Raw genomic sequence first — 23,978 nt, forward strand, 5'->3', positions numbered from 1 at the left:
AAAATGTAATTTAGAATTTTGTAAACAACATGTAACGAAAAATAGAGATAATATTCAAGGTTGTAATAATTTCATAAGAACGAAGATGTGAGATGTGGTTGAGGATCTGAGATAAATTAAGACACACACACACACACAGAGAGAGGGAGAGAGAGAGAGAGAGAGAGAGAGAGAGAGAGAGAGAGAGAGAGAGAGAGAGAGAGAGAGAGAGAGAGATGATGTTTATTGACAGACCAGGTGGACCTCATTGTTTTCCAGGTAGAATGACTCTACAGTAATGCGCTCTCGTTGCTCATCTTACCTTGATCACGTGGTACGGTTGGTTGCCACGACAACTCCAAATGAGCGGCAACAACAGGCAGTGTTTATCCAGCAGTTTCTTCTGCGTTCTTCTTCTGGAGTAAAGCCAGCTTGTCTCGGACAATGTCGGACGTAGGATCCGATGAGCTCGACGAAGGAAGTCCTGACGGCAGGGTGAGAGACTTCAGTAAAGTTAGCAAGATATTCACAGATTCGACTTTTGCGGCTCAATACCTCCTGAACACAGGGGTATTTAGAAACATAACATACCTCTTTGGTATCGTGGCAAGGTAGTGAGCAAGCTACAACTTCGTTTCTTTAAAAAAAAATCCGTTCTCTGTCGTGCTCTGCTCCCGACGCGTTAATTGATCTCAATGAGGCCGACAGAGCAAAACGAGCGCTCAGGGACCGTCAGCAAATAATCACACCAGAAACGTTTGATGATAAACTATGTGGGAAAAGTGCACAGTTACACACTGCAGTGTGACCAAATTCACAAAATACAACACTGCACACACGCTGATCACACTACACTATTTAGTTTAATCCAGGTATACAGTTTAGATTTAGTGTGAAACTTTTAATAATATAAATTGCAAAAGCTCCTCCATTTGAAACTATAGTGACACCAAATTCACACAGAAAATCACAACTTGGATGCTCATATTACACATTTTATGTTTTTAGAGAAAATACTACACTTTTCTTTACTCCCTCCCCTCTGCTTTTGGTGATATTAAATTAAAAAAAACTCCTATACTGTAAACTCTGTTGACACAAAATTATGCATGCAGGTCAATACTTAGCTGCTCTATGTACTACAAACTTTACTTTGAGCAAAAAATACTTCTCTGATTTTTTGTAAATTTTTTAAGTTTTCTCATTTCAATAGGTCTGTAAACACTGTAAACTCTGTTGACACAAAATCATGCGTTCAATCCACGGATTCTGTCAGAAACGAATGAATCTTTGGAAGTGATCTCCGACCCACAAAAACCTACGGATCTGGATGAAGAGAGTCAACCCTCAACCGCCGCAGCAGTCCAGGGTTTTGCCGCTGGAAACGCTAACGCTAAAGTTAGCTAGCCTTGCAACACTATAGATGGTTTTCTGTGTGGCTGTATGTGTTTATGATTTCATGGAAAAGTCAGCGATTGTTCATATGTGTATGATGTGTATTAATGATCCTGTTTGTCCTCTGCGTTCTCCTCATGTGTCTCCTGTTTCCCAGCTTCTCAGGTCTCCCCTAGTCACCCCTCTGTAGTTTTATTTTCTATAGGTTCAGCTTTTCATTTAATTACTTCCCTTTAGTGTTTGTGTCCTTCCCCACTTGTTAATCAGTCTCCCTTACTCCTCTTGTCATTAGTTGTTTATCTTTGCCCTTAGTTTCTAGTTATTTAGAGTTTTTTAGGTTATTTTATCTTCCCCTCTGCTTGATTTTTCCTTCACATTTAGTTAAGGTTGAATACACCTGTTCCCCTGATTGCTTCCCTCTGTGTTAAAAGCCGGTCTTGTCCTTCAGTGTTTGTTGGGTCATTGTCGTATGTGTTGCGTTGTTCGTTCCCCTCTCGAGTCTCCGAGTCCATGCTCATGTGTGAGCTTTTTTAATTTAGAGTTTTCAAGTTTTTGCATGTTAGTCTTATTTTGTGCTTTGGACTTTACAGCACATCCTCCTTAAATAAAGGAATTGTTTGGTTTTTTTCTTAAAACCTCTCCTGCCTTTGAGTAGTTCTGGGTACTTCTGCATCCTGGGTCCAAGCTCCTCTCCTAAACGTGACAGAGTTTTATACCTCAGACCGACCCGATTTAGATCTAGACCTGCTAATAATAATATTCTTTACACTAAACAGAGTATTCTGTATTGTTCACAGACATCCAAACCTTAGAAATGAAATAAAATAAATATTTTAATTAAAAATTATTAATGTTATTTTTTTCATTAAAATTTAGCTATCTGTGACCACTTTTATATTTGATATTGTCCAGTTTAAGCAGACATCTGCTTTTTATATCAGAGCTGAGCTGTGGGAGAAAATATTCAGGCTTATTTAATCTTATTTTCTATCATCTTTGGGGTTAGTGCATTCATTTAATATTAATTATATAATTATAAATGACAGGTCACTACAGTCTGGGCATAGAACGTGCTGTGGGCATTTTCTGTTATTCTTAAAGAAGGAGTCGGAGACGGAGTTCTCAGCCTAGCCTAGTTTGGAGTCACATCAAGTTCACTGTTAGCAAGTACGATAAGCACCTGGCTTTTACTAGAGGCAGAGCAGACCAAAACAGGAAATTCCTTTGGAGCTGATTGTTGAGATGCACACGAACTCTTGCTCAATAAGCTTTTCACCCTAAGAACGCAGTTTCAGCTCAATACATTTTGTAGATGACCTCTTGACCTTTTTGGCGCCGACAGTGCTTGTTGGCAGCAGCTCACCTGTTCCACTGACAGGAGAAACAGGTGATCAACAGAGTAACACTAGCCCAAAAAAAAAAACCCAAAAAACACCGAACTCAAACGGGGCAATTTTCCCAGTCGGGGCCTGGTTCCGCCTGCCGTCCCCGTTAGAGAGGAGCTGCTCATCATGTTATTGTGACACCAGAGCTTTGCTCTGTTGGCGCTCGTTAGTGCGACTATATTCTACAAAGTTTTCATAAATAAGCACAACTTAGATCTGTGGCTCATATTAAACAAAAACCGGACTGTACCGCGGGAGCGAGCTTGCAATTAGGTGTTGGGTGGTGTAATTAGCTGTTGCAAACTGGTGCAAAGTGGTGAGGAAGCGCATTTCAACTACAGAACTGACCGGAATACTGACATAACACCGGTGGTCAAAGGTGCAGGTTTCAATTAGCAACAGGAGAGAGAGGGGGAGAGGTCAAACACAGCAAGAGAAACACTGAGGGACCGGACTTATAGTGAAGTTTTAGAGCTAAACTGCAGAAAAAAATGTTTGTGTTTAACCTCGTCATTAGAAAGTATAGCGTTAACTTTTAATGATAAGGCGGAGCGGCCTTTTGAGGCCTCGATGCAGGGGTGCGCTCTGGAGGGCCCTCGGTCAACCCCCTCCCCCTTTGGTAGGTGGTGGACCCATCTCAGGGTGAAGGTTTTCAGGTGCAGAGACGACGCAGACACTAGGGCGGTCACTGGCGCTGTTGTTGTTAACAACACCTACGGTAGAAATAAGGTCCTGGGGGAGCTCCATGGTCAACGGTTGAGTCAACTGGGTCCAGAGCTTCCACCCACAGATGTCAACAATGAGCTTAGAGCAATTGAGCAGGTATTCGCCAAACAGTAAAGTTAAAGACTCTAGGTCAGACATGAACACTGGGTGTTGCATGGACCGAAAGGTCAAAGAAAGCCACAGACGACAAGGTCACTGGAGCCGGAGCATAAGGACTGACATCCACGGCACAGGATGTGAGTGTTACGACACGACCCTGTCCAGCTGCAGCCAAGCGGAGGCATTCCCAAAGTAGGGCTGGCCGATATGGCCTAAAATCAGTATCATGATATGTTGAGGATTTCACCTCGATAACGATAAATGAACGATAACTACAGGTATGCGCAGAAACAAAAGTTGTCCATTAGACGGGGCTGTCACATGTATTACGTTGAGTCACATTTTTACATGACTCAAGGTGGTGCAGCTTTGACACGAATGTTGCCAACCTACACACATCTTTTCATTTTTTTATTATCAAATTTATTGACATGGGAACATTTTTCCCGATAAGAGTCAGGAATTTTGATGATGATAAATGTTTTGATTTATTGCCCAGCCCTATCCCAAAGAGAATGGGACATGATGGAAATGTCTGAGTCAGTGTCTAAGATAGCATCACAGGTTAGCGACCCCTCAAGGGTCACAGGGAAGGTTTCTGTTTGGGACCTTTACAGATGACATCTCAGAGAAGTCTTAGTTGAGGTTTGTCCAGCGGGAAAGGTTTACTTCACCCACTGACAGGTGCATTGGATGTTCGAGGACTGGTGCTGATGGACGCAACCTCACTGGACCCCACTGGGGTCACAGGTGTCACAGGATGCACCATTGGGGCCGGTTCCACTTTTGGAGGACTCATCGCTTTGACTGAGTCATGTTCTGGTCTGCAGAAGAGATGAGCAGAACTTTAGCCTTTGGTGAGGTGCTTACCCAATCAGAAAAGACAGACTCCAGGATGCAGCTCAGAACGTCAGGAGGCCTGTTACCGGACTCATCTCTTGACCTTGGAGCAGTAGTGCTGTGGTCGGCATGGTCACGGCGCGGTGAATAATGGTAAGGGCGAGGGCGGTGTTCACCAACGTGCTGAACGTGGGCTCCTTTTAGTACTCACTGAATCTTTAGCAGAGGGGGAGTGTTTGAACCGAGAGGGTTTCCGGTACTTCAACCCCAGATACTGCTTCATGGACTAATGGTGACTGACGTAGTGGGAATGTAAAAAAAAACTTTTAAAAGCCGTATTTAGGGGCAGACACGGTAGATGTGAGCGTGAAAGTCACAGTTGATATGAATATTCCACAAATTCCAGCCATCTGGTCTACATGAGGAATTTTCCTTGGATCAAATAATCTTGACATACAAGGGGAGGTAACCCTGAAGGGGAATAAGCCCAAAAACCCTGAGGAATATGGGTATGAAGCATTTCTTTTGAGTCAGGCCAAAAAATATATAAAAAAATATTTACATAAACAATGTACAATTCAATAAAATAATAACTTTATGTATGTATACATAAATAAAAATATAAAACTAAAATGTAAATTTCTGAATAAGAAGGAATGTCTGTAAAAAATGATTCCAATGTGGCAGCCTGATGTCACAATAAGCTAATTAAATGACTGATTTTGCCCCCAACACAAACTACTACTGCTGAAGATTTTTCTCATTTACAATTTACCTTTATCTCCAACCATTTAAAGCTACAACCATTTGTCAAAATGTACAGTAATATTTTCTTGAAAAAACTCCAGCACCGTCTTCTCGCGTCTCTTTTGGCAGTGTATGGCGGACTGCCTCGTTGACTGACATGCGTGGCGGTTAATACATCATGTTGTTTGTTGTTCAATAGCATGCTTAGACAGTTTGAAAGGCAACTGTACAATCACCACACGACTGAGAGCAGTCAGTGGGTCATCGCCAGACTTTATGTATTCACATTTATAGAATAAAATAGGATAGAATACTTTATTTGTCAATTTCTTCGAATGTGCTTGCCATACAAAGGAATTGAAATTACATTTCACACTGTCCCATGCATAGACATTGACAACATAAAGTGCAGATGCACAACAATAACAAAAACATCCCTAACAAAAAGATAATATTAAACAGGTAAATATCGCTAAAAATATACAAAAACATATAGCAGCAGGTGTGTGCAACTGCAATGCAGAGGTAGTTGTTTACAATCAGAAATGTTTACCCCGTTCTTGGTTCAACCACTATTTCCTTTTTGTATAATGTGCATGTATATGGGGGTGGGGGGGTGGGGGGGGGGGGGGTTGTGTAGGGTCCAGTCTGTCATCCTATACTCCTGTCACCCTGGTGATTCTGCTGGCTAGGATCCGTGAGGGAAGAGAGTTCAGCAGTCTCACAGCCTGGTAGACAAAGCTGCTGGTAAGCCTGGTAGTGCGGGAGATCCTTGTCTGTATCTCTTTCCAGAGGGCAGGAGGCTGAACAGACAGTGCGCAGGGTGGGTGGCGTCGTTGACAATTGTGATGGCTTTGCGGGTGAGGCGAGTGGTGTAAATGTCTTGCAGGGAGGGGAGTGGTGCACCAACTATCCTCTCAGCTGTTCTCACAATGCGCTGTAGAGCTTTCCCATTATAGTCAGTGCAGCTACCGCCCCACACAGTGATACAGCTGGAGAGGATGCTTTCAATAGTTCCTCTGTAGAATGTGATCAGGATGGGTGGTGGAGCACTTGCCCACTTGAGTTTGCGCAGGAAGCAAAGGCGCTGATGTGCTTTCTTGGCCAGTGGTGCTGTGTTGGTGGTCCAGGAGAGGTCCTCCCTGATGTGCACCCCCAGGAACTTCGTGCTGCTCACTCTCTCCACCGCAGCGCCGTCGATGGTCAATGGGGGGTAGTTGTTGTGGCCTTTCTGGAAGATGACATTGATCTCCTTGGTCTTACTAACATTTAGTAGGAGGTTGTTGTCTCTGCACCAAGTGGTCAGGAGCTCAACCTCTTTCCTGTAGTGGGTCTCATCGCCCTTGGTGATGAGCCCCACCAGCGTTGTGTCGTCCGCAAACTTCACAAGGTGGTTGGAGCTGTAGGTTGGTGCGCAGTCATGTGTCAGCAGGGTAAAGAGCAGAGGACTGAGCACACAGCCTTGTGGAGCCCCCGTGCTCAGGGTGATGCTGTTTGAGACCTTGTTGCCCACACGCACCAAGGATGACTTGGATAGGATGACTTGCCAAGCTAAAACCTTTCAGCTTCAGAAACACAAAAAAGCACTTGTCAAGACATGCAACCCCAGATATCTTGGATTTGATAACACTGATGTTGGCAGAGCAGTTAAGGATGCACCCGTTAACTGAAGGGTTGAAGGTTTGATCCTCGCTCAGTCCTTCACAGTCGTGGACACTTAACCCGTCTTGCCTGCTGGTGGTGGTCAGAGGGACTAGTGTTCAGCAACCTCGCTTCCGTCTGCGCGCCTCTGTGCAACTGTGGCTACATTGTAGCTCATCACCACGTGTGTGTGTGAACTTGTGTGTGCATGGATAAATGACTGGTTGTGTTGTAAAGTGCCTTGGGCGGTGGTATTATTCCAAAAGGCACTATATAAATGCAAGCCTTTTTACAAACATGATTAAAAAACTAAAATATTTAGGACACAAAGACTGGTTCAGCTCATGGTCACTGTTACGTGCTTTGCCCCTTTCCAGCCACCAGATGGCCTCAGTGGCTTCTGCCTCGCCAGTCTCCCGGTGCCCAGCTGTGTGTAATCACTGGCAATCACCGGTCAGCTGTTAAAAGCTGCTCTCCTGCCCTCAGTCTGGGAGAAGGTACAGGGAAGTGTGGGCACAAAGGTGTTCAGGCTTCTCTCTTCTCCTTGTGTGCTTGTGTGGTTAGCTTAGTGGTGCTTTGGTGTTTAGACTCTTGTTCATTAGGATTTTTGGTAAACTTTGACTTTGGACTGGCCTTCGACTCCGCTTTTGGATTTCCCCCGAGCGTCTCTGCTCATCAGGACGGCTCTCATTAGTTTAGGGTTTTTTGTAAAAGAATCTTTCAGTTAGTTAGTTCTCCTCCTCTCAGCCCTTTCGGCTTGGCGCTTTCAGTTTCCCTTTTATAGTGTTTCTTTGTATTTGTTGTAATAAAATCCTTTGTTTGGCGACACAATTACTTATTATTAAATCTACACACTACATCTTTTACTCCCTCCTTCACATCTCTCCTAGCGAGCTGAGGGACGTAACAGTCACTCATATACATTTATGACACTTTGAGTTGAGTTTTGTAACATTTATGCTAAAAAATATTGCTTCAGTAGTTGTTTTTAAATTTTGTTTCTATTCCAGGTAATTATATCAACTCCCTTTGTAGTTAATGGTGACCCACAGTAGGGTCCCGACCCAAACTTTGGGAACCACTGTTCTAGAGCTTTTAAACTGTTTCCTCAACATTCTGACTTTAGTCTTCAAACTGGGACTTCTTCATCGTGTTTAATTTCCTGTGGAAGGTCTTTTCTGACTCTTTTGTTTGTCTATCCATAGTACGAAGGAGACAGAAATGAAGAAGGAGAGAGGCATGGATTTGGAAAAGCTTTTTTCCCCAATGGAGACATGTACGAGGGGGATTATAAGAACGGAATGAGACATGGACAGGTGTGATATTACAGCTGATTTTCCTAAACACAAACTCTACCCACTGTTTGTTCTGTTTCAGCTGAAACTCGCCTTTGTTCATAGGTTTGGTAGGTATAAAACTGCATACCAAACAGTATAAACATCAACAATGCTCTCCCTAATGTACTAAAACCATGTTTTCGGTCAATGGAATTAACAAATACTCTAATACTAGTACCTTAGTAATACGTTGGTGTAGATTTACAGTTGTGATAGTCTTGAGAGTTTTAATTGAAAACAACTGGACCTAATATTTTTCTTGAAGACATGTCTCATCCAAAAGGCTTCTTTAGTTCAAAAACGTGTTTAGCACATTGTCCAGATTTAGGCTAACATCAGATTTTAACCATAGGCCCTGTCAAATAAAAATGTTTCAGCCTAGTCTTAAAAGTAGACAAGGTGTCTGCTTCACGGACTAAAGCTGGGAGCTGGTTCCACAGGAGAGGAGCCTGATAACTAAAAGATCTGCCTCCCATCCTAATTTTAGATATTCTGGGAACCACCAGTAAACCTGCAGTCTGAGAGTGAAGTGCTCGGTTAGGAACGTGTGGAACAATAAGATCACTGATGTATGATGGAGCTTGATTATTAAGAGCTTTATATGTGAGAAGAAGGATCTTAAAATCTATTCTGAATTTAACAGGTAGCCAATGTAGGGAAGCTAAGACAGGAGAGATATGATCTCTCTTTTTAATTCTCATCAGAACTCTAGCTGCAGCATTTTGGACAAGCTGAAGACTTTTAACTACATTCTGTGGACTTCCTGAGAGTAATGAATTACAGTAATCCAGTCTTGATGTAATAAATGCATGAACTTGTTTTTCAGCATCACTCCTGGAAAGGATGCTTCTAATCTTAGCAATATTCCGAAGGTGGAAAAAGGAAATCCTACAAACCTGTTTAACCTGGGATTTGAGTGACATGTCCTGGTCAAAGATAACTCCAAGGTTCCTTACTTTGTTCTCGGAGAATAAGGTAATACCATTCAGGTCAGGTGATTGACTAAGCAATTTCCTTTTCTGGATTTCTGGTCCAAAGATGAGAACTTCCGTCTTGTCTTGATTTAAAAGCAAAAAGTTTCGAGTCATCCAATTTTTTATGTCCTCAAGACAAGCCTGTAATCTACCCAACCGATTAAGTTCATCAGGGTTAATGGATAAATATAACCGAGTATCATCAGCATAACAGTGGAAGTTTATCCCATGCTGTCTAATGATTTTACCAATTGGGAGCATACACATAGTAAAAAGAATTGGTCCAAGCACTGAACCCTGTGGTACTCCACAAGTAACCCTGGAGTATGAAGACGATTTGTCATGTACGTTTACAAAATGAAATCTGTCAGACAGGTAGGATTTAAACCAGCCTAGCGCTGTTCCTTTGATCCCTACAACATGTTCAAGCCTTTCTAAATGAACATTGTGATCAACTGTGTCAAAGGCAGCACTGAGATCTAACAAGACTAGAACAGACACAAGATTCTTATTTGAGGCCATGAGTATATCATTTGTAACTCTCACTAACACAGTTTCAGTGCTGTGATACTCTCTAAAACCAGACTGAAATTCCTCAAACAGAGCATTAGTGTTTAAATGCTCACATACTTGGATGGCCACTATTTTCTCCAGGACTTTGGATAAAAATGGAAGGTTAGATATTGGTCTATAATTCATTGGGTCATCTGGATCCAGAGAAGGCTTCTTAAGTGAAGGTTTGATTACAGCAACCTTAAAATCCTGTGGTACATATCCATTTACTAAGGATAGACTGATTATATCTAGAATGAGAGCAGTAACCAAAGGAAATGCTTCTTTAAATAATTTGGTTGGGATTGGATCCAAAATGCAAGTTGAAGGTTTAGATGAAGCTACTATTTTTGATAACTCTGAAAGCTCAACTGGATCAAAACGGTTTAAGCACAGATGAGGTTCTACAGTTACCTCTGATGCTGCCTCACTTACTGAGGAAGAAAAAATCACATTAGGGAGGATGCTAAAGATTTTGTTTCTAATAGAATTAATTTTACTTGTAAAAAATCCCATGAAGTCATTGCTGCTGAGGGCTAAGGGAATAGATGGCTCAGAGCTATGATTCTGTGTAAGTTTAGCAACTGGACTGAAAAGAAATTTAGGATTATGCTTATTCTCCTCAATTAATGCTGAGAAATAAGCAGTTCTAGTTTGTTGAAGCTTATTTTTATAAAGCACAAGACTATTTTTCCAGGATAGGTAGGCCTCCTCATGGTGCGTAGAGCGCCATGTTCTCTCCAATTTCCTAGAGTTTTGTTTTAAGGCTCGTAAATGAGAATTGAACCAGGGAGCCAACTTCCTGTCCCTAATGTAACGTGAGGAAATATGGGTTTTCTGTCACAATGGTGGTGTGGACGCAGCTGGGTCATAGCTGGGTCGCTGAGAACTTTCACCCACAGATTAAGACCTGAACGCCAGCGAGTCTGGGAGGAAACCATAACATCTGCCACCTGCAGTCTACCAGAAGATGTGTTTACATGAGTTGTACCCAGACCAAGTCAAAACATAAAGTTTAAACTTCTTTTTCGTGATTTTAATGTTAAAATAACCATTATCATTTTGCTCATTATAAATGTGTTTAATCAAATGAATGACTAGTATGCTTTGGGATAATTATAATGGATTAATGAATCCACACTTAAGTAGATAATGTTGAATGTGTGGTACTGACCTTCACACTCAAGCACACAAACATTCACACACACCCACACACCTCTGCCCACAGTAAACTCCAGACACATTTGATGACGCACATGTTTTGCTTTGAGAAGAGAGGTTTTTGGTAAGTTTTTCAGTTTTATGATTCAGTTCGTGTTGGACAACGGGAGAGAACAGACCTGAAAACCAAAGGGGGGGCAGAGCCTGTTGGCTCGTTCTTCCCCCCTTTCACGCTGTTTCTGCCAAGCCAGGCAGAATAGCTGAATCGCGACTTCTAACGAAGACTCATTACCGAGTCTTTTGATTTCTGAGTGAATTAACTTAAGAAAGCGCATCGATAAAACGCTCTGCCATCCACGTGTACCGAGGGCAACTCTGGACCGGTTCCGTTCGACACCTACGTCTCCTGTCAGCCGCCGGTGTCATCTGGATGAACCACAACATCCTCCACGGCCCGGATCCGAAAGAGGGTCCACAAAAGTTCGGTGAGACAGAGCACGGTTTTAGCGTTTGATGCAGTTCTCTGATAAGAACTAAGTTTATCCAAACCATCACTTCACTCAGACACCTGTTTCTTCCTGAAGCAAAATCAGACTCACACACGCATTCATGTCACAACATTCTCAATCTTCATAAATTCACCAGAAGGTCTATTTGAGCAAGAACAGCATATAAACTGTTAAAAGATTGTCCCACAAAGTTGCCAATGTGATTGTTATTTCCTGTTTGTCAATTTTCAAAATCATTAGTTTAATTTGAAGAATTAAAACTTTTAATCCTTCAAACTTGTTTCCTCATTGAACTGAAACACAGACACTCAGATATTATCGGCAGTTTATGGATGAAAACAACCTTTGAGTCTTCTGAACAATATAAAATTTGGTTATTGATTTATTAAAATTAATATTCCGAATTAATACGTAGCATGGTTTCTCTTTAATAAAAGAGCATAAATCCATAACGCTACACTAGTTACCTTCTTTTTTAAAGGGGCAACATCATCTAATGCCGCACTTAAAGAGGAATTAACATGATGAACTAAGGCATCAATTTGTGAGGGTCTAGAACTGAAAATATTGCCCTCTGCTACATGCCTCTGAGATGCTGAGGACAGTAAAGATGGAACAGTTGATTTAAAAGATGCAACTGCGTTGTCAGATAGAGATCGACTATAGTGAAATTTACTTTCATGTCTCAAGAACTCAGTTATAAAAAACTCAAAGGTTATCAGAAAGTGGTCCGAGAGGACTGGATTATGTGGAAAGATCGTTATTTCCTCACACTCTATGCCATAAGTCAGAACAAGGTCCAATGTATGATGGCAGGAGTGGGTGGAGCTATGTATTCTTTGAGTAAAACCAATTGAGTCTAAGATATTACTAAAGGCTACAATGAGGCTATCATTTTCAATGTCCACATGAATGTTAAAATCCCCCACTATAATGACCTTATCAGTATTTAGCACCAAATCAGATAAACAATCAGAGATCTGATCCAAAAACTCAGAGTAAGGGCCTGGTGGATGATACAAAACTACAAACAAGAGTGGTTTTACAGTTTTGCAATCTGGATTAGGAGAACTAAGAATAAGATGTTCGAATGAACTGTAGCTATTAATTGGTAAGGGACTGATTAATAAATCTGAATGAAAAATGGTTGCTAACCCTCCTCCTCGACCTGTACTTCGAGCAATATGATGATTTAAATAATTTGAAGGAGTCGACTCGTTTAAGCTAACACAGTCCTCTTGCTGCAGCCAGAGAGAGAGCAAAGAGATCTGATTATCACAAATCAAGTCATTAACTAACAAAGTCTTAGAAAAAATGGATCTAATGTTCAACAACCCACATTTAATTTTTCTAGTTTTCTGCTCAGTTGAATTTGTTCTAATATTTATGAGATTTCCATGATTTGCTTTATTAAGCCTGATATTTAATCTGTGTGATTTTGGCCGTGGGCAGGAAACTGTCTCTATGGGGCAGTGGGTGGGTAACAGTACAGAAGCAACAGAGGGGTGTGTTAAACTACGACTCTGCTTGCTGGTCTGGACCCTGGGTTGTCATGGAGGACTAATAAAACTGGCCATGTTCCTAGAAAGAAGAGCTGCTCCATCCAAAGAGGGATGGATGCCGTCTTTCCGCATCAGACCAGGTTTTCCCCAAAAAGTTTTCCAATTATCAATGTAGCCCACGTTGTTTTCAGGACACCACCTAGACAACCAGCAGTTGAAGGACATCATGCGGCTAAACATGTTGTCACTGGTCCGATCAGGGAGGGGGCCAGAGAAAATTACGGAGTCCGACATTGTTTTGGCAAACTTACACACCGAAGCAACATTAATCTTAGTGACCTCCGATTGGCGTAACTGGGTGTTGTTACCGTCAACGTGAATAACAATCTTACTGTATTTACGCTTATCCTTAGCCAGCAGTTTCAGATAAGATTTAATGTCGCCCGCTCTGGCCCCAGGTAAACATTTAACTATGGTTGCTGGAGCCTCTAATGCCACGTTTCTGACTATGGAGCAGCCAATGATCAGAGTCGGCTTGTCAGTGGGTGCGTCACTGAGCGGGGAAAATCTATTAGAAACGTGGACGGGTTGGTGGTGGCCCACGGGCTGGGTTCTATGCTTCCTGCGTACCGTCACCCAGCCGGCCTGAGGTCCCGGCTGCTCGGGTTCTGCTGGAGGATCGCTACGGGGTGGTTCTGAGCTAGTTAGCCCCACACTAGCTAAGTAGCTACGGCTGTTTACGGGTTTTTCAACAGCGCCGAGCCGGAACTCCAATTCCGACACCCTCGCCTCCAAAGCTACAAAAGTGCTACATTTATTACACGTACCATTATCACTAAAGGAGGCAGAGGAGTAACTAAACATCTGACACAGAGAGCAAGCAAGAGATAGGAGACGGAGAAGCAGAGACAGAAGTAGCCATAGCCATGCTGAGGCTAAGCTAACTGGACGAGCAAACAGTTCAACACGAAATAAACTGCGTGCGAACTCAAATGGTTCCCTAAAAGCTAGGTGGAACAACAGAAAATGTGTGTTTTAGCGTGCTTATGTGCTACAAAACTCAGAGATATTCTAGTACAGAGAAATTAAATCAGTTTTAGCAAGCCCCAAACACCAAACAGCTACACGTAGTGCAACACTGAAAACAGGAAACAGGAAACGCTTTACCGCCAGGTGCAGCCAATCAGCCAATCAGAAAGAAAGATAATTCTGGGCCTCCTTCCAATAAAGGCATCAGGTTGACGCAGTGATAGCTTGCTCTTGTTGTATTGTTGTGTGTCCCTTTTCTGCAGGTCTAGAAGCAGACTCTTGTTCATCATTGATTGTTTAATTTCGTGGAAAGGGTTTTTTCTGAGTTCAAATTTGCGTGGTGGCCACCTCCAGCTATTTTTGTGCCACCCCAGCCTCATTTCACTCTGCCCCCCAGCTATATGTTATTTTAACTGCAGTTGCAGCGTTGCGCCACTATAGGGGCGCTGTATCAGCAACGGTGCACCCAAAAGCGCTCGAACCGCTACTGAAAAAGAAGATCGAAAATTGCTTTTCTCCCTAGTTGGTACATATCTATGGTTGGTGCTATTGTAGGCTGATCATACGTCCTCTTTCTCCCGGACATGTCCACTTTTCACTCTCTGTCCGGGACGTCCGGGGGAGTTTCCTACATTGATCAAAATGTCCGTTTTTTTATCCAGGAGCAGGGATCGAGTTATGGATGCTAGATATCTTTCAGGGAAAGATCCAGTTTCTGCCTATATTACAATATTTATGGACTCTTAGCGTAGCGGGGTTCGGTTGAGCGGAGAGGACGCAGAGCGCTGATCGTTGGTGCGCCCGCTGCGTCCGGCGCACAATACATTCTCAAGGTGGCGCAACAAAACATTATTATTAACACATGATCGTTCATATCCTCTGGTACTCTGTCTTTTAATCGATCCTCACGCACTGGCTCATCGAGTGCTGCGGTCATTTCACCTCACTGATGCCGCATCGAAATGCGCACTCCGCTTTGCGGTCAGGAGATCCCTTTGATCTGCTCAAAAGTAACTGATGAGGTGAAACAGTAAGAATCCAGGCAGCAGTTTTTCTGGAGAGTTTAGAGGAGATGCAGGAAAATGAGAGACAGACAGGAAACAGTTCAATAAAAACAAGAAAACAAAGCTTGAAAGTCAAATGTAGGTAGATTTATCTCCACTACACGTTTTATAAAATGATAAATTATACACGTGTAATATTTATACATCTGATACAATTCAGATCACCTTCAAAACTCAGTCACACACCCAGGGCCGTAACAAGGCATTTTGGGGGCTAAGGCCAAACAGAACACCCCCCTAACCCAACCAGTACATAATAGTCATGCCACCATTACATTGTTAGCAGCATAAATTAAATGTTATTACCATTTCATATACAAATGCATGTTAATGAAATCAGAATCAGAATAGGTTTATTACCATTGTCAGTGAACAAACAATTCACAAACTAGGAACTTGCTTCGGTACTAATGTGCTACATATAACATGAATAATAAGATTAAAAATAGAATAAATTATAATAAAATATAATTAAAAAAAAACTAGAATAAAACTTTCAGCTATAAAAAAATGGCAGGTAATGGTAACATGGCCGATAACGTGACGTTGTGTCGAGTACAGAAGACGAGCATGGTTGTGTGTGTCAGAGTCCAAGCCCCCAGGCCGGGCTCTCCCAGCTGACCGGCTTCTGTTTCGGACCATTACCCAGCATGCCCCTCGCGGGGATTCCCTCCATGTTGCACCTGCATCATCCATGTCTATATATGGAAGACGCCACACCCGCTCTTCACTCAGTCATCGTTCCACCGTGATCCATGATCAGAGTATTTCCAAAGCTACCACAGCTAAACCTCCACCTTTCCTCCTCAGACCTCATCCGTCAGCCTTTCCAGCACCGCTTTCAGCCAACCGTCTGTGTAATAAAAGCTCTTACTCCCGAACCCAACCCAGTCTTCGAGTCTGACAGTGTGTTTATAATGCATTATATTTTACTGGATCTATTTATGTGTTATTTTGACAAAGATCAGTGTTATTAATACAAACCTAAAATGTTGCTGAAATGTAGGTCAAATATTTAAAAATATTTTAATTATAAATATCAGATGGGAATAAGGGAACTAAACACCAATCTAATGCATATTATTGAGCCTTTTATAATATTTTGCCTTTAAAAAAGTGAGGCAGTTGAATGCACAGAGCATGCATGTGCCGGCGCATGGTCAGGATGGTACCACCTCTGCCGCAATTTGAGGCAGGAAAAACCCTGGGGTAGTACGCTCCCATTCAATTCTGCTTCAGTTGGAGGCCACAAAAACATGTTGTTCACGTTCACTTTAAACTGAGAATGAATGAATTAAAGAAAAATCCCCACCATCCTGTTCATTGGTAGATGGCTGCGGCCTGCAGTGGTATGGGGTAGACCCACAGCAACTATCAGACTCCAGGTAGTTGCTGTGGGTCTTCAGGCCATTGTAGCATGTAATCTACAAATGCATCTATCTTTAAAGATCATTTTAGATTGGATAATTACCAACCCCTACATAATAGAACAGATATGCCACCATTTTTTGTTACCAGTAGAAATTAAAAGTTTATTAGCATTCCCTGTACTACTGAACATGTTAATGAAATACATTAATTTCTAATGATCACATGTGGATTTATTTAGATTTGTTATTTTGACAGGAGGAATGATAATTATACAACCGGCATTGTTACTGAAATATAGGTGAGATTTGTTCAAAAAATATTAAAGGGGCCATATCAAGGAAAATCCACTCTTTGGAGCTTTTTACCATGTGATTTTGTTGTTTCCTCGTGAAATATACCCCCAAACCCGTTTTGGCTGCATGCATTTATTTTCCCGTCTCAGTTGCAAAGTTTCAGATTTTGAGCTGAAACCTGCAAACACAAGGATGGAAACTATGTGTGTCATCAGGCCCTTCTCCTCCCCAAGAAGCTGGCATCAGATCTGAAACCCTCCTCCCCCTGGAAGTAAGTCATATATCAGTTTGACTTGGAAAAGCAACCCAAACCGAGCAAGTTTAGCTTTATTCAGCTGTGTTCAGCAGGCAGAGGGGCATTAGCCTCCTACTCCCAACCCAGGTTTTAAAACTTAAGCAGCTACTTGGATGACAGGTCTTCAAGATAACCCAACACTCAAGATCACTCAAGTACCCAATAACTTGGTATTTAAATATCTTTTATGGGGATCAGATCAAGTTACTAAATGTTGTCATTTTGGTTAACGTTCATAAGGCTCAGCCCTGCTGGTGCCCATCCGACCCTATTTTTATGTGACTAACATGTTTTAATTGTTGTGTCCTACAGGGAACATATCGCTTTTGTAATGGGGCAAGATATATAGGAGGCTATTACCAGAATAGGAAACATGAACAGGGCGTCTTCTACTATCCCGATGGATCCAAATATGAAGGTAGGATCTATTTGTTCTGCACAACACTAAATTATAGATACAAGATTATCGAGGTAAGATCATTTTTAAACAATTTTCAAAAGCGGCAAAAATTGAAAGCCATTTTTTTGGTGAACTCTTGATAAACTCCGTCATCCCAAACTGAACTCTTTATGCTGTTTGAATGTCTTGGTGTGGATTTTGTTTAATGTGACTTGGACCAAATAAGAACCATCTCCTTCCTTTGCATTACTCAATGTAAGAAACATGTCCCCACCAGGATGTTGTCTAGCTCATTCAGTCCCCCTAAAAAAGAAAAATGATTCTGTTATAGTTCCTTGTGTTGACAAGGATTTATTTCTGCAGAGACATACACGCCCAACCCCGCAACACCTGTGCATGATCTACTCCCCGCCTCACCAATGAACAACAGCCACAGCAACCAGTTATGTACTGCTTTCACTCACCACTCTGATGCCTAGTCATCATCTCTCCACGATAGAGCTCCTGATCTGTGAGTTTACGTGTTCGCAAATCTCCGGCCAACTATTCGCTCTACCAACCCACTCCAGTCCCAACCCAGGCTCAGCCTTCCCCCTCTCCATCCATCCCTAGCTCCACTCGCGCTCACCGGAAGCCATCCCATCCTCTCCACCACCTGCTCAACTCGCCCCTGCCATCCTCTGCGTGTGGGCCTCACCAGCACCTCCCCGCTCCTCGCCTCGTTGCCCTGCGACGCTGACAGGTCCTCTTTCAAACAGAGGGTATAGTGAGCTAACGTTTGGTGTATTTGTAGCCAAAAGGCATCCTCAACTAAAACTCAAACAGCAACTCTTTTCTCAAGGCCGTTGTTCAAAACGTTGGTATCAGTTGTTAAGTCAGCCCTGTCTGTCTGACAACTGAACATCTCTTCAGTCACTGGCTGGTAAGGCTGAAGATCTGTCGTTTTTAGACCGAAATTGTGATTTCAAACAACGCGATCACGTGATCGTCAAAGCTGCGGTAGTGCTCCTGACTGACCCAGGATCTGTTGTCAGCAGAGAGCACGGGGGAGAGGGTGTGGGTACTGGGGCTGAGCCCAGCTGACGCAGAGCTACACATTTAGGTGATTTTCCTTTTTTTTCCTTACGTAGCTCTGCTACTACAGCTGATATTAAATGTGAACGTCTGTCTCTGCCCAAATGTTCGGTTCGTCTCCCAGCACCGTGGGTGAGTGGCGGAGAGAGAGGGGCTGATTCTCCAGCAGCTGAATGGGATTTACCTTAATAACATGAAGTGCAACTTCTCTTCTTTTCAAAACCACTGTTTGTGAAAACGTGGAACTGTGTGACATTAACGACGTGCTTCAGATGGTTTTAATATTGTCCGATGAAAAAAATTCAATTCTGACATTTTGATTGACTTGCTTCCTCTCTTAAGTTGCCAAAATAAAACAAACTTCCTGAAACCCAAAACTGCAGACCGTCTGAAAGTTTACATGAGTCCGTTACACGGTCTCTGATCGGCAGCAACCTGCAGGAGCGCTTTTTCTGCTCCTTGTGATGTCACAAAAGAAGGTTTTTGAAACAGCTTGTTTTAGGCACATAATTACTAAAACTTATCTAAACCACATGGATCAGTTTTTTCACATTTGTAGTGTTTATAGAGGCAGTAGAGAACCACAAAGCAGCACAAAAGGATGCAAAAGTGAATTTTGCATAATACAACCCCTTTGATGTTCGGAGTCTGCCCCATTCAAGATGGCTGCCATAGCGACTTTAGCAAACACAAAAATGTCTACAATTCAGTCAGTTTTATAGATGTTAGAAAGTGAGACTCATTCTCGGCAGGTAATCTGAAACATTTTGTGAAATTGTCTGACATCATAAATAAAGGTTCTTCTGAAATCTAACGTAACAATTTTCAACATCACATCATATTTGTCTAACAATCTGGATATGTAGCGAGTTATGATTTCCGTCAAGAGTTTTTGGGTATGCTGGTCATAAAATTAGAACATCATGACAAAGTTGATTTTTTTCCACTAATTCCATTCAAAAAGTGAAACTTGTATATTGAATTCATTCATTACACACGGACTGATGTATTTCTAATGTTGATTTCTTTATTTGTTGATGATTATAACGAAAATACCAAATTCAGTATGTCAGAAAATTACAATATCAATTAAGACCAATGCAAAAAAATAAGGAATTTTAGAAATGTTGACCAGCTGAATAGTATGAACATGAAAAGAATGAGCAGCACTCAGTCTTTGGTTGGGGCTCTGTTGGCCTGGATTACTGCAGCAATGAGTCCATCAGCCTGTGGCACTGCTCAGGTGTTATAGAGCCATGTTGCTCTGATAGTGGTCAGTACCTGTATTTTAACCTGATAACTAGATCTCAACTAATAATTCATCCATTCCTTAAACGACTTGACAACATGAGTACAGCATTACATTATCTCGTGAATCAAATTGTCGATATTTTTATCGCATATTTAACCTAATTAATAAAACCACTGAGCTATGTCTCTGATCTGACTGAGACATTTACATAAAGCCATTTTATGTAGCTCCTACATTCTGTGTTTTTGGCTCATAGGGTCATGGTTAGAGGACCTGAGACATGGGCACGGCATCTACACCTATCCCAACGGAGATACCTATGTTGGAGAATGGCAATCCAACAAGAGGTACTATCACAGCCTTACCGTTAACAAGTGAAATACGTTAGTTCTTGTTTCTTCTTCTCACTTTAAACCAAACGGTTCTGTAATCCATGTGGTGTCGCAACAACAGAATATCAGCTGATACAGAACCAACTGTTTGAGGGGTCAGAAGAATAAAAGTCTTACATCGGGAACTGGATTTGAATTTTTCAGTAGATGGACATTTGGACATATATCCATACAGAGAAATGTGTGTCATTCAGAAAGAGTGACTAAATAAAACATGTAAAAATTTGAATGTTACAATATTTTTTAATGAAAATAACTCAATGATCACGTTGTTTTTGTGATTGTTTAGAAACAAACTTGAATCCTGATCCAGACTGATCTTATTTAGCCATAGACATGAAAACGAGTTCAACAGAAGAATCTGGAGGCTGAAGCCACAGAGAACTGAAGTTTTAAATCCCACCTGTTCTATATAAATGAATGAGACATCGTCATGGCTAATAATTGAGAAGGAATTTTTGATCATTGCTGCCATGCTTGATTCCTATTTGTTGTTGTGATGCTTTAAACACCATTATGTTTGGGAGAGCAGATGGGACTTCCAGCTTCACCGGTTCTACAAACACAACATGGCTGCACTTGTGAACAAGTTATTTCATCCTCACATTTAAACAATGAGAGTGTGGAGGCAGTTTATCTGTTGCATTTAAAATGATGCTTTTAGCAAGCTCTCTTGATATACTTTCATTTTCAGTGAAAAACATTTTAGAATTGGTTCTATTTGAAGATACGGTATGTTTGTTTTGGGTCAGTATACCAGAACATAAACTTACCAGTTTAACCAGTTTCAAAAGCCTAGGAATACCTCAAGACACAGGTTTTGTGTGATTTCCAGGCATGGCCAGGGCTTGTACCACTACAAGGATACTGGTGTAAAGTACACTGGCACATGGGTGAATGGCAGCATGGAGCTGATTGGAGAATACGTCTTCCCTAACTGCAGATACAAGGGCAACTTCGTCAACAACCAGGTGGGTTTTGTTTTTCAAACTCGATGTTCAATGGAGAATGTTTCATGTGAATACGACAGCCTGACGTTGGTGTTAATGGTGCAAGACTGAGTGCAAGTGGCTTCATCAGATTATACTGTAGCAGCTTCATGGTCCTCCGTGACATCACAGCAGTTCTAATTGCTGTCCAGAGTTCATCAGTAGGAACAATGAGCAGAATCATCTTATCTAGAGATTGAATTGATTTTTTTTTACTTTGTGTTACGGACAGTCAGCAGCTGTAACACTAGTTTGTATGTTTTGTTTTAGTTTGATTATTGTTCATTAATATTTTTCCCCCAATATCTGAAATCCAACGTTTCAGCCTCAGGGTGCAGGGAGTTATGTGTTTGACCACGGCTATGAACAGCATGGAGAATACCAGCTAACAGAGCAGGTAATTCAACGTAACACCATTTACTCTTTACAGCTGAACATATTTATGTAGGAGGATAAAGAGGATTAAAAATAATCACATTAATGCCTGTATTCTCAAGTTAATAGATGGTAAGTTAGCCTGGCAAGCCAGACTAAATTAATATATTATTTAACTGTCAAACTTTGTAAAGCAAGAATTTGGTCTAGTTCACCAGGCTAATGGTAAGTATTTTGAAACTAAAACTAACTACAGTTGGTGTGAAAGGCTTCCATCCACCCATCATGAGCATGAAGGTTTTGGGTCTTTTAATGGTTTCATGACTGATACCAAAAGTTTTTTTCCCAGGTTGGATGATTATACAAATTATCCAACCAATACATAAATCATTTTCAAAACAAGTGTGTAGTTATTGTGAATTTTCTCTCCTCCACACAAAGTCAGACTGTCACAAACAGGCTCAAAACTAATATTTGGTTAAAGGAGCAAACTTTGCCAACTTTATTATGAAGCATGGCAGCCGACCAAAGTGCTGTACGGCAAAAAGAAAAACACAACATAAAAAAAGCACGATCAATAATAAATATACACAACAAAGCAGATAATCACTGTCAACAATAAGAACACATAATAAAAATAATACTATGTAAGAATTCTACAGAGAAATAATCACAAAACAGTCTTAAGATCTCAATCATGTTGGAAGGAAGGCTGCGTCGAAACAGATTTCATTCTCAGCCAGCTGAGAGGTTGTCAGTTTTTCTGTTTTGAAAATGGCCAAAGAGGAACTTAGTCTTTGTTTACAATCAGTGAGCGTGCCGGGCAAGAGGTGGAGCAGGTTGTCCAATAATTGGAAGGTTGTAGGTTCAATCCCAGCTCTCACTGGAGAATGCTGCTGTTGTGCAAGGCATTTAACCTGCCTTGCGTGCTGGTGATGGGCGGACGGACCAGTGGCACCAGTGCTCGATAGCCTCGCCTCCTCCAGTGTGCTCCAGGGCAGCTGTGTAGCTCATCCCCACCAGTGTGTGAATGTGTGTGTGAATGGGTGAATGACTGATTGTGTTGTGAAGCGCCTTGGGGGGTTGAAGAACCCTATATAAACACAGGCCGTTTACCATTTTGTCGAGTCTGCACTGCTGGGTCAGCGTATACAATTAAACACCAGCCGGCAAAAAGCTCCAGAGTTTTTTAAAGAACTGAAGCCAGTAAACAGGAGTGACCTAGAAGTTATTTCTTGTACCTCTGAGAAACAACAGCTTATTTTTGTTTCACTCCAATCGGAAGTCATTCATACTCCATTCTCACATATGGCACCTTCACAAAATGTTTAGTTTAGTTTGATCACAGTGAACTTCCACTTATATTGAGGTCTGTTAGTCATTCTGAACTGGTAAATGTCCTCTATTTATACAGCACCTTCTTGAGTCGTACAACCCCCAAGGCACTTTATAACACACCAGTCTGCTCTTCCATTGTTGTTTCATCCCACAATCTTAATGTCAGTCTGCTTGATCCAATCAGAAACCAGATCTGATGTTTGGGGTCATTGTCCTGTTGGAACACCCAACTGGGTCCAAGGTTCAACTGTCTAACTGATGATCTCAGGTGGAGTTGAAGAACCTGGAGACAGTCCTCCTCCTCCTCCTTCATTATTCTACTTAGTGCACCAGAATCTCATCATGATGCTGACACCTCCATGCTTGATAGCTGGTTCCGTGTTCTTGGGTCTGAAAGCTTCACGTTTGTGTGATGAGCAACTTGAATGCTTTGTGATGGAAACTGCAGTGAATGTGAAGTTTGCCGATTTAGTTCCATTTCTGGGTTGAGGAACTGGCTAAAATGTGCTTCAGTAACAAAGGATTGAGGAGCATTTCCTGTGTGATTGGACTCATTCTCCCTCTGTTCTTTGCAGCTGCTCTCTGAAACGGAGTCAGATGAGCTGGCCACCATTCCTGTCAAGTGGATTCCTACGCATGTCCCCAGCTCAATTCCTCTGGACCCTGGAAACGAATTTATGTGAACCCCAACAGTAGAACTTCCACTGCAATCAAACCTTGTCATTTTTGTGGAACAATGAAATGATTAAATAAGTTGCTGATTTATTTAGATTTTAAAACAACTACTTTGATGTTCATTTTGTTTTTTGATTCTCTTTCGTCTGACAGTAATATGATTGAAGTGGGAAGACATAAAAGTACAAAACTAACAACTGCAAAAATAAAATATACAATATTCTGTTTTCATGAGATTGATTTTCACAGCTGTAGAATTTGTGTAATCATGTTAGCACATAGTTTTATTACATTAACCCTATCCACCTGAGGCTTAACATGGAACCAAAGGTACACTATCTCTGTGAAGCAAGGGGACTGGAGCACTCATGTGGATATGTATTTATTAAATGCAAATAAAAAACCAACATTTTGACGCCATATGTGTCCATCTAATAAATGTGTGTTTGTATCAATGACTAGAAACAATGGTCAAACCCTACGTGACGTCGCCTATAGGTTTTTTTAGGTCTGAGTTGAGGCTCAATGGGCAGTTCCACCACTATCTTGACCGTGTCTCGTTAAACCCAGACAATTCAAAAATG

At 41.7% G+C, this 23,978-nt stretch overlaps 1 protein-coding gene across 1 annotated transcript; it reads left to right on the top strand.

Annotated features, from left to right (window-relative positions):
* The first annotated feature begins 284 nt into the window (after nt 1-284).
* Nucleotides 285-23,825, top strand: rsph1 (radial spoke head component 1). The gene is made up of 7 exons (XM_015976543.3): nt 285-474; nt 8,018-8,128; nt 17,212-17,317; nt 19,882-19,972; nt 20,853-20,988; nt 21,332-21,403; nt 23,295-23,825. Exons 1-7 carry the CDS (start codon nt 424-426, stop codon nt 23,400-23,402), a joined length of 675 nt encoding a protein of 224 aa, XP_015832029.1. The 5' UTR covers nt 285-423; the 3' UTR covers nt 23,403-23,825.
* The last annotated feature ends 153 nt before the right edge of the window (nt 23,826-23,978 follow it).

The sequence above is a fragment of the Nothobranchius furzeri genome, chromosome 16 (assembly GCF_043380555.1).
Source record: "Nothobranchius furzeri strain GRZ-AD chromosome 16, NfurGRZ-RIMD1, whole genome shotgun sequence".
Taxonomy (NCBI): Eukaryota; Metazoa; Chordata; class Actinopteri; order Cyprinodontiformes; family Nothobranchiidae; genus Nothobranchius; species Nothobranchius furzeri.

Bases quoted from the DNA above. Each gene is read 5' to 3' on its own strand.
- rsph1 (XM_015976543.3), top strand. From the start codon at position 424: ATGTCGGACGTAGGATCCGATGAGCTCGACGAAGGAAGTCCTGACGGC. The intron at 475-8,017 runs GTGAGAGACTTC...GTCTATCCATAG, and splicing joins AAGGAAGTCCTGACGGCAGG to TACGAAGGAGACAGAAATGA. The intron at 17,318-19,881 runs GTAGGATCTATT...TTTGGCTCATAG, and splicing joins CGATGGATCCAAATATGAAG to GGTCATGGTTAGAGGACCTG.